Source organism: Chelonia mydas, chromosome 17 (genome assembly GCF_015237465.2).
Source record: "Chelonia mydas isolate rCheMyd1 chromosome 17, rCheMyd1.pri.v2, whole genome shotgun sequence".
Lineage (NCBI taxonomy): Eukaryota > Metazoa > Chordata > Testudines > Cheloniidae > Chelonia > Chelonia mydas.
In genome coordinates, this window is record NC_051257.2 from 2235471 (window position 1) to 2250267 (window position 14797).

At 42.0% G+C, this 14797-nt stretch overlaps 1 protein-coding gene across 5 annotated transcripts in view; it reads left to right on the top strand.

Annotated features, from left to right (window-relative positions):
* Positions 1-14797, top strand: part of TAOK1 (TAO kinase 1) — a 138303-nt gene that overhangs the window by 92775 nt on the left and 30731 nt on the right. For all 5 annotated transcript variants that reach the window (XM_037880567.2, XM_037880566.2, XM_037880568.2 and 2 more), the window contains 6 exons: positions 4737-4838; positions 7103-7148; positions 7979-8075; positions 8895-9008; positions 10833-10924; positions 13884-13977. In XM_037880567.2, the coding sequence (XP_037736495.1) occupies positions 4737-4838; positions 7103-7148; positions 7979-8075; positions 8895-9008; positions 10833-10924; positions 13884-13977 (545 nt within the window). The remainder of the gene's footprint in view (positions 1-4736; positions 4839-7102; positions 7149-7978; positions 8076-8894; positions 9009-10832; positions 10925-13883; positions 13978-14797) is intronic.

Consider the following 14797-nt stretch of genomic DNA (forward strand, 5'->3'; position numbering starts at 1 on the left):
AGGGATGGATTAGCTGGCCTGACCTCATAGCGCCTAACCTTTTGGTTTCCATGAACAGACCTAGACTTTGCCACCTGTACTTTGAAGAATTGAAGTATTCATTTAATTCTTTAGCAGTTTCTGATACCTGTCTCTCCTAACCAGCCTCGAATCCTGATTTCATAGCCAAACTTCCTATGTTTCTTTTTTTACTCTGTTACTGCAGTAACTTGTTTACCTGTGTCCTGATGAAAGTATAATTTGTACCTACTTCTTGTCCTACTGTTTTTAATTACAATGAACTATAAATATTCTGTTCACATGAATGACGTGAACTGTTCATGCTTCAGAAATAGGTTCTGATTGTCGTCAATGGATGTGTGTTTCTTTATTTTGAAGAAAAAAGTCAGTTAAAACATTTTCTATTTTGCTTTAAACAAAAATTATTTGAAGGAAGGTTTGCTCAGATTGTAATCTAGCCTATATACGGCAAATCTCTTCAAGGCACTACAGTATCAGTTATGCATTCCTTTGTTTTTAATGGGATTTTCTCATTGGCTCTGGCAGAGACCATGTAAAACAGGAGCATGCTTTGTTCCAAAACTAAATTGAGGGGCCTCTGAAGTATGTGGTGCTGTGCTCTTGATTTGTTACTAGGGCTTGTCTACATGGGAAGATTATACTGGTATAACCTAAAGTGTGAATTTAAACCAATATAGTTATACCAGTATAACCTTCCATGTGGACATTCTTATATGTGCTTCATTTTGTTTTTTAAATGTAGCTTTTTTTACTTGAAAAGGGGTTTAAGCTAAACCAAAAAAGCCAATCTTATACTGCAATAAATGTGTCCATATGTGGTTTCTAATGATATAACTCTACAAGTATAACTGGTAAAACTTCCATGTGTAGACAGACACTTGCTTAGTCAATAACCTGCCTGGACTGACCCTGTTTTTGCTGCCTCTGGAAGCGCAGAACTGAATAGCTGAATATCAGTTGAGGTAGAGTAAAAGCTCTGTTATCCGGCTCTGTACCAACTGGAAAGCTCTATAAACTGGCATTTCTAATCTTCATAGAAAGTCCGGTTTATAGTCCAGTTGGTCCGGGGCTGGCAGGCTCCTTATCTGGCTCTGCGGGGCTCCCCGGAAGCGGCAACATGTCCCTGTGCTCCTAGGCGGAGGAACAGCCATGAGGGATTCAGAGTGCAGGAGGGGGTGCAGGGTGTGAGCTCTGGGATGGAGTTTGGGTGCGGGAGGGGGCTCAGGGCAGGGAGTTGGGGCGCGGGAAGGGTTTTGGGGTGCTGGATCCAAGGGGTGCCCACCTCAGATGGCTCCCCACAAGCAACAACCTGTCCCGGCCGCTCCTAGGCAGAGGCGCTGCCAGGTTGTCCTGCACGCTGCCTCCGCCCGCAGGCGCCACCCCAGCAGCTCCCATTGGCTGCTGTTCCTGGCCAGTGGGAGCTGCAGAGCCAGCACTCAGGGTGGGGCGGGATGGAATGCTGCTTTTATACCTTGGATTCATCAGTAATGTCAACTCTGGCCTTCTTTAATTGTATTAGAGGACTTCTCAGGGGTCCCAAATGTCTGTTGAAGCCCTCACTCCTTCGCTGAAGAGACAGGGTGGTTGAATCATTAAATACATCCCTCTCTGAAGAGTGTGTTAAGCAGGAATGTGTAAGTAAGTGTTTACAAAAGCTAACAAAACAAGTTGTAATTAAGCTGATTAAAACGGAAGGACTGTTGCATGGATGTAATTCGTAAAGTCCTGTGTATAAAAAAAGCCAGAATGGCTGAGAACTTAACAATTGGACATTGACAGACCATAAATCCCAGTGATGACTGAACATGGTGATATTCTAAACAAAAAGAGCTCTCAGCCGGGCTTGTAGCTGTTTCCATCGCTTCTCGCTGATTCGACAGACGCTCTAGGTTTCAGAGTGATGTTTGGGTGTTTTGTGTGTGCTAATTGCACTGATTTCTGTACAGGGGGATTGTGCAGGTATATGCTGTTGTGAGGTGCTGTGTGTGTTGGGCGGATTTATTGTGTATGCTGTCGCACAAGTGTAGCATTTGGGCCAACTTATCCACCATCTGTGCAGTTGCTCTCATACAACCAATGAAATTGTTGCATATAACTTATCTGTAGAATGAGGGTTATGATTGGTTGTTACCTCTGATATCACAACGGTCTAGTATGCTTGGCAAGATGTTGTGACCTTGGTGAAACCTTGTTCTGGGTTGAGTTAAAATCTCATTGAGATAAAATGTGAACTCGCCCTCATAACTTAGTGTAAACCCCTACCTCGGACAAATGGGGGAGAAGGTTCGCATGCTCGGGAGCTTTTGGTTGAGTATTGTTTTGGGTAGGGGTATGCATGTGTGAGAACAGACAACAGAGAGAGAGGCAAGAAAGCCACGCAGGAGCCTGGAAGTACAGTGTGACCCTAGAACAAGCTAGAGCGAACTTTGGAACCTGTGTTTCCTGAAAAGGCTTGGGGGCTGTAAGCTAAGAAAATGCTCCTATCATTCTTGGTTCCTTCTGCATTCAGAGAGATTGGACTTTGTACGTTCCTTATAAATAAACAAAAGGACACCAATGGTGTAGAGACTTGCTGTAATGTGGCTGTACATTGAATGGGTATAACTAGTTAATTCAAAATGGCTGAGAACTTAATTGGATGGTAACAGACTGCTAAATCCACTGATTATTGAACCTGGTGTTATGCTGAGCAAAAAGAGCTCTCAGCCATGCTTGTAGCTGTTTCCATCGCTTCATGCTGACTCAACAGGCATTCTAGGCTCCAGAGTGACACACAGAGGAACAATCCTGGATTCTGGTTAGGTAGATCCTATCCCACTCCCCTTTCAATTGTTCAGGATTCAGTCTCCTTTAGTCTCTGTTTCTATGTCTGTCTTTTATGGCCCTCACTTCTGTAGTATTTGACCACACTTGTTGATGTTTAATTAGTTTCCCCTTCACCACAAGGTTTTCACAGTAGACAAAATCTGAATTTTTGATGTGAAAAGCAAGAAAACACATTTTTTTGACAAAACTTTCAAACTACCTTTAATCCTTATGTCTGAACAAAAGAGAGAATGAGCCCATTTTTTTTCCCCTTTGCAGGTCACCTTTACTTTCTAAATTAAATACGATGGTTTTTCTTTTCAATTTGAACTTTACTTGAATATAGAGTGACAGTTGGACAACTCTGTGCATAGGTGATAAGATGGAACTGTTGGCATGAGGTGTAACTGTACAAAGTCATCGTGTAAATAGAAGACTCAAAAAATGTATTTTTCTGGTCTTATAGGTATTCTCTCTGTTCATGGTGTGAAAGGACTCTTTTTGAGCCTGGATTTTATATTGCTGGATTTTGTAAAACTGTATTTGTATTTTAGGCCTTGTGTATACAATTCCATCTTGCATTGGTCCTAGAAAAGGTATTGGACCTGAGGGCTGATAAGACCCAAGAAATCGGAGAAATTCCTTTTGATTTTAATATGAGGAAGATTTTTCTGCTTCTGACTAACATCAGAGCTGTTGTTTTTTATAATTTATTTGTGTCAATGTTAAAGGGACACTATGACCTTGAAATCTAGTCAGTTAAAAAACTGAGTTAAGTATCTTCAGGTGCTAAACTCATCCCTCGGTGTCCTTGCCCAATTTTATTTTTCAGTCGCATTTTCCTAATTTTTTAATGCTTTTAATTTTTTTTAATGCAGTGACAGTAATGTGAGATGCAAAGTGGGTGAGGGAGTAATATCTTCTATTGGCCCAGCTTCTGTTGGAGAGAGAGAGAAACTTTCAACCTTACACAGAGCTCTTCCAAGAAGAAGAGGAGCTCTATGTAAGCACGAAAGCTTTTTCTCTCACCAGTAGAAGTTGGTCCAATTATCTCTCTCATATCCTGGGACCAACAAAGCTACAACAACACTACATACAGTAATGTGAGGTGTTACTTTTAACAATATCAGATAGACAATTTGAAGACTGAAAGTAATCTTTACATTGGCAGCGTCCCTTTAAGAATATATTGTCATAGAACTTAACTCTGTTTTATATTGGGGTTTTTTGCTTGTTGAAAACTCTTCACTGACCAGTAAATAAGGTAATTTAAACTGCTATATGTAAAGATTGAAAGTGATAAAGGAGAAATGATATCGAGAACATAGTCAAAAAGTTGGTGAGTAGCAAATTAAGGTTGTCCTGAAGTAATGTACTTACTAACAGGGCTGGGTCTTTACACCTCCCAGACTGGCTTTAAGGCAGCTGGTAGTGACAGAAGGTAATGGCAGCTATCATGACCTCCTTCAGCCTGGTGTGTGTGTTTGACTGGCTGGGAAAACTGTTTTCTCTAAGAAGGGACAACTTAATTTTTGGAATATGAAGTGTGAACTCCGCAGGAGAGCTCAGATATCAAATGTTGTGGTGTTGTGTTCTGCATGTACGTGTATAAAATATTACATTAATTGAGAGATCTTTGCCGTAAAATCAAATTCCTTAACATTTTTATTCTCTGGATAAATAAAATGGTAAAATATGATACTTTCTTTATGCAAAGTTGAGCAGTGTAAGTCATGGTATTAATATAACTTTTTTTTTAATTTCAAACTTCAAATATTTTGAGGAGGATACAGATCTCCCCCCGCCCCCGTTCCCCGTTTTATCTTGGTTAGGTCATTTTTTCTCTCTCTCGCCCTTCTTTTAAGTAACAGTTTTGTAAAGTTTCTTCCTATTCCTTTTCTTTTCCACAGAAATGGCAGGATATTATTAAGGAAGTCAAGTTCCTACAAAGAATAAAGCATCCTAACAGTATAGAATACAAAGGCTGCTATTTGCGTGAACATACAGCATGGGTAAGCTGCTCTCCACTCTGCACTTCTCTTGTTTTGATTGAGGGCAAATTTAAGTAAACACATGTCTGCAGCTGGCTGTAGGGGAAGACCCCTAAAATCTCTGTCTCCTACATAGAGTGATAAGGAAAAGGTGCAGTCCCCAAGATGCTTAGAAATGTGCAGCCAGGCTCAGTGGATTCTGTGAGCCATGTAAGGCAAGTCAGAGACCCTGCAAACTTTCTCCTCCCTTCCTGAAGGGGTATATTGATATTAGTGCCCACAACTCATTTCATTGCTGGGTTGTTAAATAAAAACCAAGTACTTGGCCACTTGATTCTTGCTTGGAGGAGAGGAAGAATGCATTTCATTAATTTTCACTGCATTGGAAAAAAATATGGCAATTTTATTTACTAACAGTATATCTGATGTCCCAGTGAGCTTATTATCTGTGGTTCAGTGTTTTACATTTTGACTATGTTCCATATATAGCTGATTTATTCTTTTAAATGGATAGTCACATTATTAAATTGATTTTTAAAATCACTTACTGTTTTATCACAGATTTTTTTTTTTAAATTCTCCATATTTGGACAGTCTAATTTACTTTTACCCATTTTATGCTACTTGTTTATTTTGCCTTTTCATTTTTACACCCTTTGGATGACATAAGGCTGAATAATCAGTTTCACTTTCTGGCTCTATGCACAATACCAGTGGTCCCCCAACTGTGGGGCATGCCCCCTATGGGCACAGTGGGGCCCCAGACCTGTCCCCACGGCAGGTGGGGAGGGAGCGCTACCCAGTCCTGCTCTGCTCCCAACTCCACTCTGGCCCTAGCCTCAGGTCTAGCCCCAGCCTCGGCCACAGCTCTGCTCCTGGCTGTGGCCCCTGGCTCTTACCTTGGCCCCGCTCCCAACCATGGCTCCTAGGGGGGCACAGGCCAGGTAAGAAGGGTGTGAACAAAAATGTTTTGGGACCACTGCGCTAGACTAGTGCTGCAATGTTTGGGTTACAGTCAAAAAGCCTTTCTTTATTTGAATTGCTCATTGCATATCTACATATATATATATAAAAATATATCTACATACAGGAAGAAGTTGCACTAAGAAGGACAACTTCAGTGGCACATCACACAGTTCATTGATAAAATTGCAGTAGTTCAAATTACAAAACAATTGTGTATTAAATTATGTTAATGTGTAAATACTATTCATAAATCTATATCCATAGTACTATAAGACCTAGACAATATTTTTTTAAGTTTTTGAGAAATCTAATTATAACAAAATTAATCTAAATACAAATAAATGGTTAGCCATAAATGATATGATAAACTTATTGAATATAATTTTCACATCCCTGATAAGTAATTATGTACTCTATTTATCTCTTTTATATGTAATTTGCTGTGGGCACTATTCCACCCTCTTTACTCTGTGTGATTCCTTATAAAAAGAGCAATTCTGGTCATTTCAATGGGAATTGTTCCTATAGTATGGTACTGCTCAACATTAGCAAGGGTGGTAGAATAGGGCCCTATGTTAGGAATAATATTAGATTGTTGTATCATCATATTTGGAAGCTGGTATTCTCCAGTTAGACCTAGTCTACACCAGGAAAGTTTTGCACATGTAGCTAAGATGCTATACCAGCAAGTCCACTTAGTGTAGATGCAGTTTATACTGACAGAGCTTTTGCTGGGAGAGCTTATACCAGTGTCCTGAGCAAAATAATCTATACCAGGAGAAGCACTTTCATACTGATATAACTGATCTACACTAGGGCTTTTGCCGGCATAGCATGTCTTTAATCACACCCTATTCAACATTTCTAAACTGGCAAAAGTATCTAGTGTAAACCTCACACCATTCTACTACTGCTTTTATGTTCTAAGGGTACATCACTGAACACTACCCTTGCCATATATACAATAGGTAATTCCCTTTTCTTCTCTTTTTCTTATCAAAGATGTACAGTATAACTAATCTTGAGGGGAATTTAAATTCACTGGAATTTAAACAAAAATATGGAAACATAGCTGTTGGGATTGTTTTGTAAAATCTGGTTTCCCAACACCTAAATTATTTTGGGCCTCGGCTTATTTTTCTGAAGGTTTGTGAGATGATGGTCGTTTCAGCCGGAACGTAAGGCAAACTCCTGTTGTAGGGTTCATAGTACATGAATGATGCTGGATCACTAACTGTTCACAAGCCGATGAAATCTAGTCACCATTTATTTATCTCTAGGTACTCTGTAATACATTATTTTGATTTCTCCCCACACAGCTTGTTATGGAATATTGTTTAGGATCGGCATCAGACTTACTAGAAGGTATGTCTCAAAGATTTCTTTGGTTGAAACTGAGAAATTTATAATCCAACAGATTGTGGATCAGAGTTGTTCTACAATGTTCAGTTATTTAATTTTTTGGCGGGGGGGGGGGAATGTTACAATAGCTCAAAATTTTACATATCTACAGTATTTTTCTGTAGTGTATAGCTTTCCTAGGCACACAATTTGTCTTCTCTTACTATCTTTAAATAAGTCTTCAACCATCTGTTTGTATTCCCTGAATTTAAGATTCTCCTTTTATGCCGCTTCAGAGCTTAATTCTGCAAACCCTTGCTGTCAGGCACAATGCTTAGTGCCGGGGTAGTCAAATTGACTACAGTGTCACTACACCCAGTAGCAAGGGTTTGCTAAATGAAGCATTTTGTTAGTTACCTTCACTTCCTGTCAAACTGTCTGAGATGAGCTACAGAGCAGTTCATTTGGCCTCTGGGAGAGTTCTGGGAAAAAAGTTGTGTTGTAATTTTTTTGTTGAGGTTCATTAATGGTAAATTAAATATTCATCTCAAATACCGTTGGTAAAATGGTTGAAAAGCTGACAAGAATTTAGATGTGAATTTAGCAGTATAGCCTTTTTTTGGGTAGAATGAGTCGCTGCCGTGTTACGGTTAGAGGGTTACGTCTGATTCCAGATTGTACAGTGTATTATCAACCACTTGTAAAGTGGGTATCCTCATGCAGGACACAGGCCTTGTAAAACTAGAATTTACAGTTTTCTAGGCCTGTGTTTACATTTTTGAAAGTATGCACTGAACGTTGTAAACTGCATTGTTTTCTTGAATAATAAATTTCACATGCACTCTTCCCTTAAGTTCATAAAAAGCCATTGCAAGAGGTGGAAATAGCAGCAATTACCCATGGTGCTCTCCAGGGACTAGCATACTTACATTCTCACAATATGATCCATCGGTAAGTACTTACAAAGTTACTGTGTCACACACTTGCAGGTAATTTATCTTGTTGATTGCAACCTGATCACCCCAATGATGGAAATGACATTTAAAATTTGTAAGTGGAGTTGTTGGGTTTTTTTGCAGTGTACATATCTTCTAGAATTAGTAATTCACAATAATTGTAAAATGCCAGGAAAATCCCTTTATGGTTTACTATAGTAGTGACTTGAATTTGCTATGCTTTTCCCACTTGATATGGTAGAATTCAGTGGTGATGCTCATCCCTTGAAGCACAGAACACCAAAACTGACTAAGCACATAGGTTAGCTAAATAGCTTTTTGGCAACTTCAGTGTGAAAGTTACTTGGTATTTTTTTCCCATAAAGAAAAGTAATAACCCTCTTAAAAACTAGCTTTATGTGAATACACACACAGGGAAAAACGGCAATAAAGGAAGTCAAACAGTCTAAATAATTTTTTAAAAGATTCCTGTCACATTTTGGTGGGAATAAAATGAGTGAGTTATTGGAACTATTAAATTTTTTTGTAGAATGTGTAAAAAGGGGAACTAGCCATCTCTTATGGTTTTGATGGATTGCAGTCATGGCATTTAAATAATTCTTGTTGCTGTTAGAAGTCACTGAAATCTAAAGTTGATTTTTTAAGACACTAAACTGGATTCCAAGATCAGGCATAGAATTAAGGCTAGGACCCCTCATTACTGAAACTCTCGTACAGGGGTCAGTGTATTCTGTAACTTGAACCTGTGAATGATGGCACACTCCATTGTGGCTGTTTTAGGGATGTAATAGTAATGCTTGTATTCCATAACCAGAGATATCAAGGCAGGAAACATCCTGCTGACAGAGCCAGGCCAGGTGAAGCTTGCTGACTTTGGATCTGCTTCCATAGCCTCTCCTGCCAATTCGTTTGTGGGGACGCCATATTGGTAAGAAAAGTTTTTACACACCTGTGGCTTCAAGAAGTAACATCTTTTGGTAGGCTGTCTAATTTGTTTGGACCTTACTAAAATCCACTTTTGAGACAGTACAGTTCTGGTTAAATCAAAATGTACATTGCATAACATTAAGTGCTATGAAAAGTTTGATCTGTTCAGATTTTAAGGAAAGGACAGTTCAGTGCCCTCCTATGTGTCTATAATACTTTTATTTACTTTTCATAAATTGTATATACTTTGCTATTATATTTACCCTGACTGTAAGTAGCTACAGTGAAGCTCCTGAAGCAATTATGTGCATGCTTTATTCAACCAATACCATGATTTGAAACGTCAAACGTTCTCATGGCATCTGGCTGTTCAAATTACTAAAGAGGGTTTTTTCACAGGAAAGGCCAGATTGATTGAACAGAAATCTTTGCAGACATCTTCTATGGTTTGATCTTCTACATCTAATCTGCAGTGTTTATACAGCTTCACTCGAAATTGCCTTGTTTTGTTACTCCCTTGGACACATGTGGCACTGGCCACTGTCGGAAAACAGTATACTGGGCTAGATGGACCAGTGTAGCTGTTTTTTCTGTTCATGCGGTAGTTGCATCACCAGTATTGGTTAGCCAACTAGACTGTTGGAGATATGGGTGGAGCAGGGAGTTGTAATGCTCATAAATGTGAAAAGCTGGGTATAGGGCAAGAATGCATTGTGTAGGTTTCCCCACATGGCTTTGCCAGTGCGGCTCTACTGGTTGGTGAACTCCAGAATGCCAGACAAGTTGGGATCCAAATCAAGACTGAAGTGACCCGGGCATATGCCTGATATCCTGTGCAATGTTTCTTTCCATCTCAATACACCTCTACCCCGCTATGACGCCACCCGCTGTAACGCGGGTTCGCATACAATGCAGTAAAGCTCCAACACGCTGCTCTGAGCAGCGTGTTAAGGGTGCCGGGCCGGAGAAGTGGGTCTTGGGGGCGGTCAGGGGCTCCCCCACCCAGGCTCTGGGAGGCAGGAGCTGTGGGGGGGCACTTTTGGGTGCCCCACAGTCCCAGAGTGGCCCAGGGGATTAGCAGGAGGCCGGGAGCAGCCCACTCTGCTTCCCTCACCCCGGCCCGAGCCGTGTCGCTTGGGGGAGGGGGCTTGGGGGAAGGGATCCCCCCTGTGGTCACCGGCAACGGCGGAAGCAGAGCACCCCGGCCCCAGCCTGCTCCACTCCGCCAGCTCCCAGCCGCATCGCTCCGCTTCCCACCACAGGTGAGTGCGGGAACTTTCCCCAACTCCCCCAGCAATGGGGCCGGGGCAAAGAAAGTGGAGCGGGCTGGGGCCGCGTTGCTCTGCTTCCCGCCGCAGGTGAGTGCAGGGGGTGTCCTTTTCCCAACCTCCCCGCACTCACTGGCGGCAGGAAGCGGAGCGCCGCGGGTGGGAGCTTGCAGAGTGGAGTGGGCTGGGTCCGCGTTGCTCCGCTTTCCGTCACTGCCAGTGAGTGCCTGTCAGGGGGCAAGGGGTGTGGATAGGGGTCGGAGCAGTCAGGGGACAGGGAGCAGGGGGTTGGGTAGAGGGTGGGGTCCTGGGGGTGATTACGGACGGGGGTCTCTGGAGGGGGAGGTCAGGGAACAAGGAACGGGGGAGCCAAAGCAAGTTCGATATAACGCGGTGTCACCTATAATGTGGTGAGATTTTTTGTCTCCCAAGGACTGCGTTATATCGGGGTAGAGGTGTAGTTCAAATTAGTCAATTTGTCACATGGCCAATTAGGTTGAAATGCTTATGGAGTATTGTAATGTAGAATTTTATGAGAATTTAATTTTATGTTTTAGGATGGCCCCAGAAGTAATTTTAGCCATGGATGAAGGGCAGTATGATGGCAAAGTAGATGTTTGGTCTCTTGGAATAACATGTATTGAGTTAGGTAAGCCATCTTCTTTTAAAAGTACTAGACTACCTGACAGATTTTCCTCCGTGTCCAACTTGTGGTGTAAATATTAAATTTCTACTGAAAAGAATGTTTAAACTTCATTCTGAGAGTCTGAATTGTTTAACCCTGGAGTGTATTGATCTGAGTTACCATGCAGGAGACTTGTGCTTGCTTCCTTGTTCTGATGGCTTTAGGACATGATCTTTAGAGTGAAGTGGTAAGTGCGATATTAAAAATCAAGAGTAAGTTTCCAGTTTCGTGTTAATTGAACTGGCATTTTCACTGCACAAAGGAAGAGATTATTATAGACAAGAAAAACAGCAAACCCTCTAGCACTTACAGGGTTTACGCTCGGTGTGGGGTCAGTTAATCTTTGAATGAAAAAGCATGATCCACACAGAGAAAAATGTAGAAAATAGACCTTAAAGTACCAAAACACATATGGCTTTAAAAGTGAAAAGCAAAATGTTAACTTCAATATTCGTATACAGCGTAAAGTTTCCTTGAGGACTCCTATGTTAATGAAGCTTGGTTTAAACTAGGAGTGGGCAAACTTTTTGGCCCCCGGGCCACATCTGGGAATAAAAATTGTATGGCGCGCCATGAATGCTCACAAAATTGGGATTGGCGGGTGGGAGGGCTCTGGATGGGGGTGTGGGCTCTGCGGTGGGGCCAGAAATAAGGAGTTCAGGGTTTGGGAGGGGGCTCCAGATTGGAGTGGGATGTGTGGGGCGGTGAGGGCTCCGGCTGGGGGTCCGGGCTCTGGGGTGGGGATGAGGAGCTTGGGGTTCAGGAAGGTGCTCCGAGCTGGGATTGAGGGTTCAGAGGGCAGGAGGGGGATCAGGGCTGGGGCAGGGGGTTGGGGCGTGGGGAGAGGCTCAAGGGTGCAGGCTCTGGGTAGTGCTTACCTCAAGCAGCTCCCAGAAGCAGCAGCATGTCCCTTCTCTGACTCCTACATGGAGGCACGGCCAGGTGGCTCTGCATGATGCCCTGTCCGCAGGTACTGCCCCTGCAGCTCTCATAGGCTGCAGTTCTCCGCCAGTGGGAGCTGTGGGGGCGGCACTTGGGGCGGGGGCAGCATGCGGAGCGGAGCCCCTTGGCTGCCCCTACATGTAGGAGCCGGATGGGGGCCATGCTGCTGCTTCCGGGAGCAGTGTGGAGCTGCCCCCGACCCTGTGCCCTGGCTGGAGCGGGGCAAGCCCCACACCCTGCTCCCCAGCAGGAGCTTGACGGCTGGCTGCATCCGGTCTGCAGGCCGTTGTTTGCCCACCTGGGTTAAACAGACAGCTTCATAGCTATATTCAGGGTGTGTTGTCACACATGAATAAATTTGTCTGGAAGATCTCTTAAGGAAGATTTGGAACAATCCAGTGTTGAAGTATTAACATCCTCACCCAGGAAGTAAATCGTGGTACTGCAGTTAGAATGGGCTACTTAAAGCAGCATGTCTGCTTAATAGGGTTACAGGTGCATAAAAATTTCTTTTCACCGTAATGTATAATATTTTCATGATAAAGATCCAACTTGATAATAGGACTTTGATACCAATGCCCCCTAAAGTGGCAAAGTTATTCCTTCGTGCATCCCAGCGTATCTGGGGCTGTATTAACTGCCTTATCATATCTTATTGTTTGTTCTAAAACGTCATTGATTGAACGAACAATCTGATTGGCTGGTGAACATTCTCAGAAATACACTAATCCATGTGAACCACAGAGTTTAGCTAAAAATGCTGTCTAATATTGCAGGCCGTCAACTTCATTTTCTTCCAGTACATAAAAGAGACTCCTTCAGAGTAAAGATTTTTGTTGCCAATATAAAGCAGCTTTAAGAGGTGTGGCTATCATGACATAATCACGCTCTGAGTGGACTAGAAAGGTTTGGCTGGATCCAGTGCCCCAAGAATGCAGTTAGCTCATGGTGACCACACCCCTTTTGTGCCTTATTGCATACGGAATTTCTGCCTTATGAAGTGTGCTTGCTTTTTTGTATGATTTTTGGCTTGATGTGGGGCATCGTCCCTCAGTTTGAGTTCTGGTGAACTGGTGGGGCATGAGGCTATTTTACCAAATCCCATAACGTGGAAGAGTGTCCATTGACATCCATTGTGTGTATTATTGTGAAGTACTTGGTGGGAGATAGAGAGGAGAATGTGTGTATGCCAAAGCACCAGTGGGACATAAAAAGCTGAAAATAGGAATTGAATCCTATGTTAAAAAAAATTCTTCATTACACTTTCCCCTGGGTATAAATATCATAATTTGAACAGTTTCCTTGAGATGTTTGCAGTGAGCTTCAGTTTTATAGTTTTATTCAGCAAACATTCTGACGAACCTTCTATTTTGTTGTTTTGGTGAGATCATCTCCTTCCTTATTAAAATTTCATACTGTGTTGGTCCTATGAGACTACACAAGCTTGCAAGAGAAAGGAGAGCCAGAGAGAATCTACCCTCAAAATAGTAAAGAATTAGCTTGTTATTGACTGAACATATGTATGTTCAGTCAGTGAAGTATGGTTGTGACAGCTTCAGTAACCAGCTTTGTCCACATCGCTACCATTGGATTTTGCGTACTTCTAGGTTTTAAAATAATTGTATAACAAACCGGCCAGACCCCATATTGTAGCTGTGCAGCCACTGAAAGTGGCTCTTACTGATGATTTATTTATATTTTGGTAATTTAGAGTGAGTGCTCCACCATGACGACCCCCAGAATTTGAAAGCTTGACAAGACAAGGCATTTGATCTTCAAAGAGCTTTCATCTTCTGTGCGGGTAAAACCCATGGTAGGAGCACATGGCAGCACATCTTGTTGCAGGGTTAGGGTTGGTTTGGGGCCCCATGTTCAGGCACTAGTGGTCCTACTGTTATGTTTTTATAAGCAATGGGAATAAATTAAGGGGAAAACTGTGAGACTATTTCCCTATATAAAAATTATTTTCTTTTATGTATAGCGGAAAGGAAGCCTCCTTTGTTTAATATGAACGCAATGAGTGCCTTATATCACATAGCGCAGAATGAATCCCCTACACTACAGTCTAATGAATGGTGAGTATTACTGAGAGAGAAGCGTTGTAGGGACTTGCTATAAATGGAGTGCTTTGTCATGCCGAGTTCTTGAAATGGCTGGATTCCTGTTGGGAAGATGTGAGCTGAAAGGCTGATAAGTAGGTGCACTGTACATTTTATGTGCACAAAATTCACCACTGAATAAGTGAATATTTTAGAGACCAGGAATGCAGCAAGTCCAGAAACGGAACAGACTTGCTGTAAGAACATAAAATCCCATGGTAAGTCATGTGTCAGTAAACACTGGAAACCCGGAGGTTAGCAGCAAATGATTGTTTTTATATTATTAAAAACAAAGTTTATGAAACCCAAATCTTGGTTTGTGGAACTACTACCGTTGATTATGTATTTGCCATTATTACATAGATTTTGCCAACACCCATAAAATAGTCACATTTTGTGCCTCCTGGTTCTGAACATTTTCTTGAATCCACATACAGATGAATCCATTTTAAAAGTAAAAAACTTAGTAATAATTGTCACACTGTCTGCAGTGGCTCATGACCATGAGTGCCTAGCCTACCTTAGGGCAGACACCTCAAATTGGTGGTGTGTTCTAAATTTAGATTTCATCAAGTCAGTAACAAATGTGAACTCCTGCATCACTATAACAGTGTTACAATGGAGTCACAGACAGTCCCCTTTGATTCTCCAGTCTATTTTGCCACCCAGACAAACTGGACATAGTGATAAAAGATCACTTACACCAAAAATCACACCACATTTGGGTTGCTTCCAGGCACAGGAGACCAGTCACCTACCCCAGATCAATTGGTATCCTAGATCTTTACACCAGAGA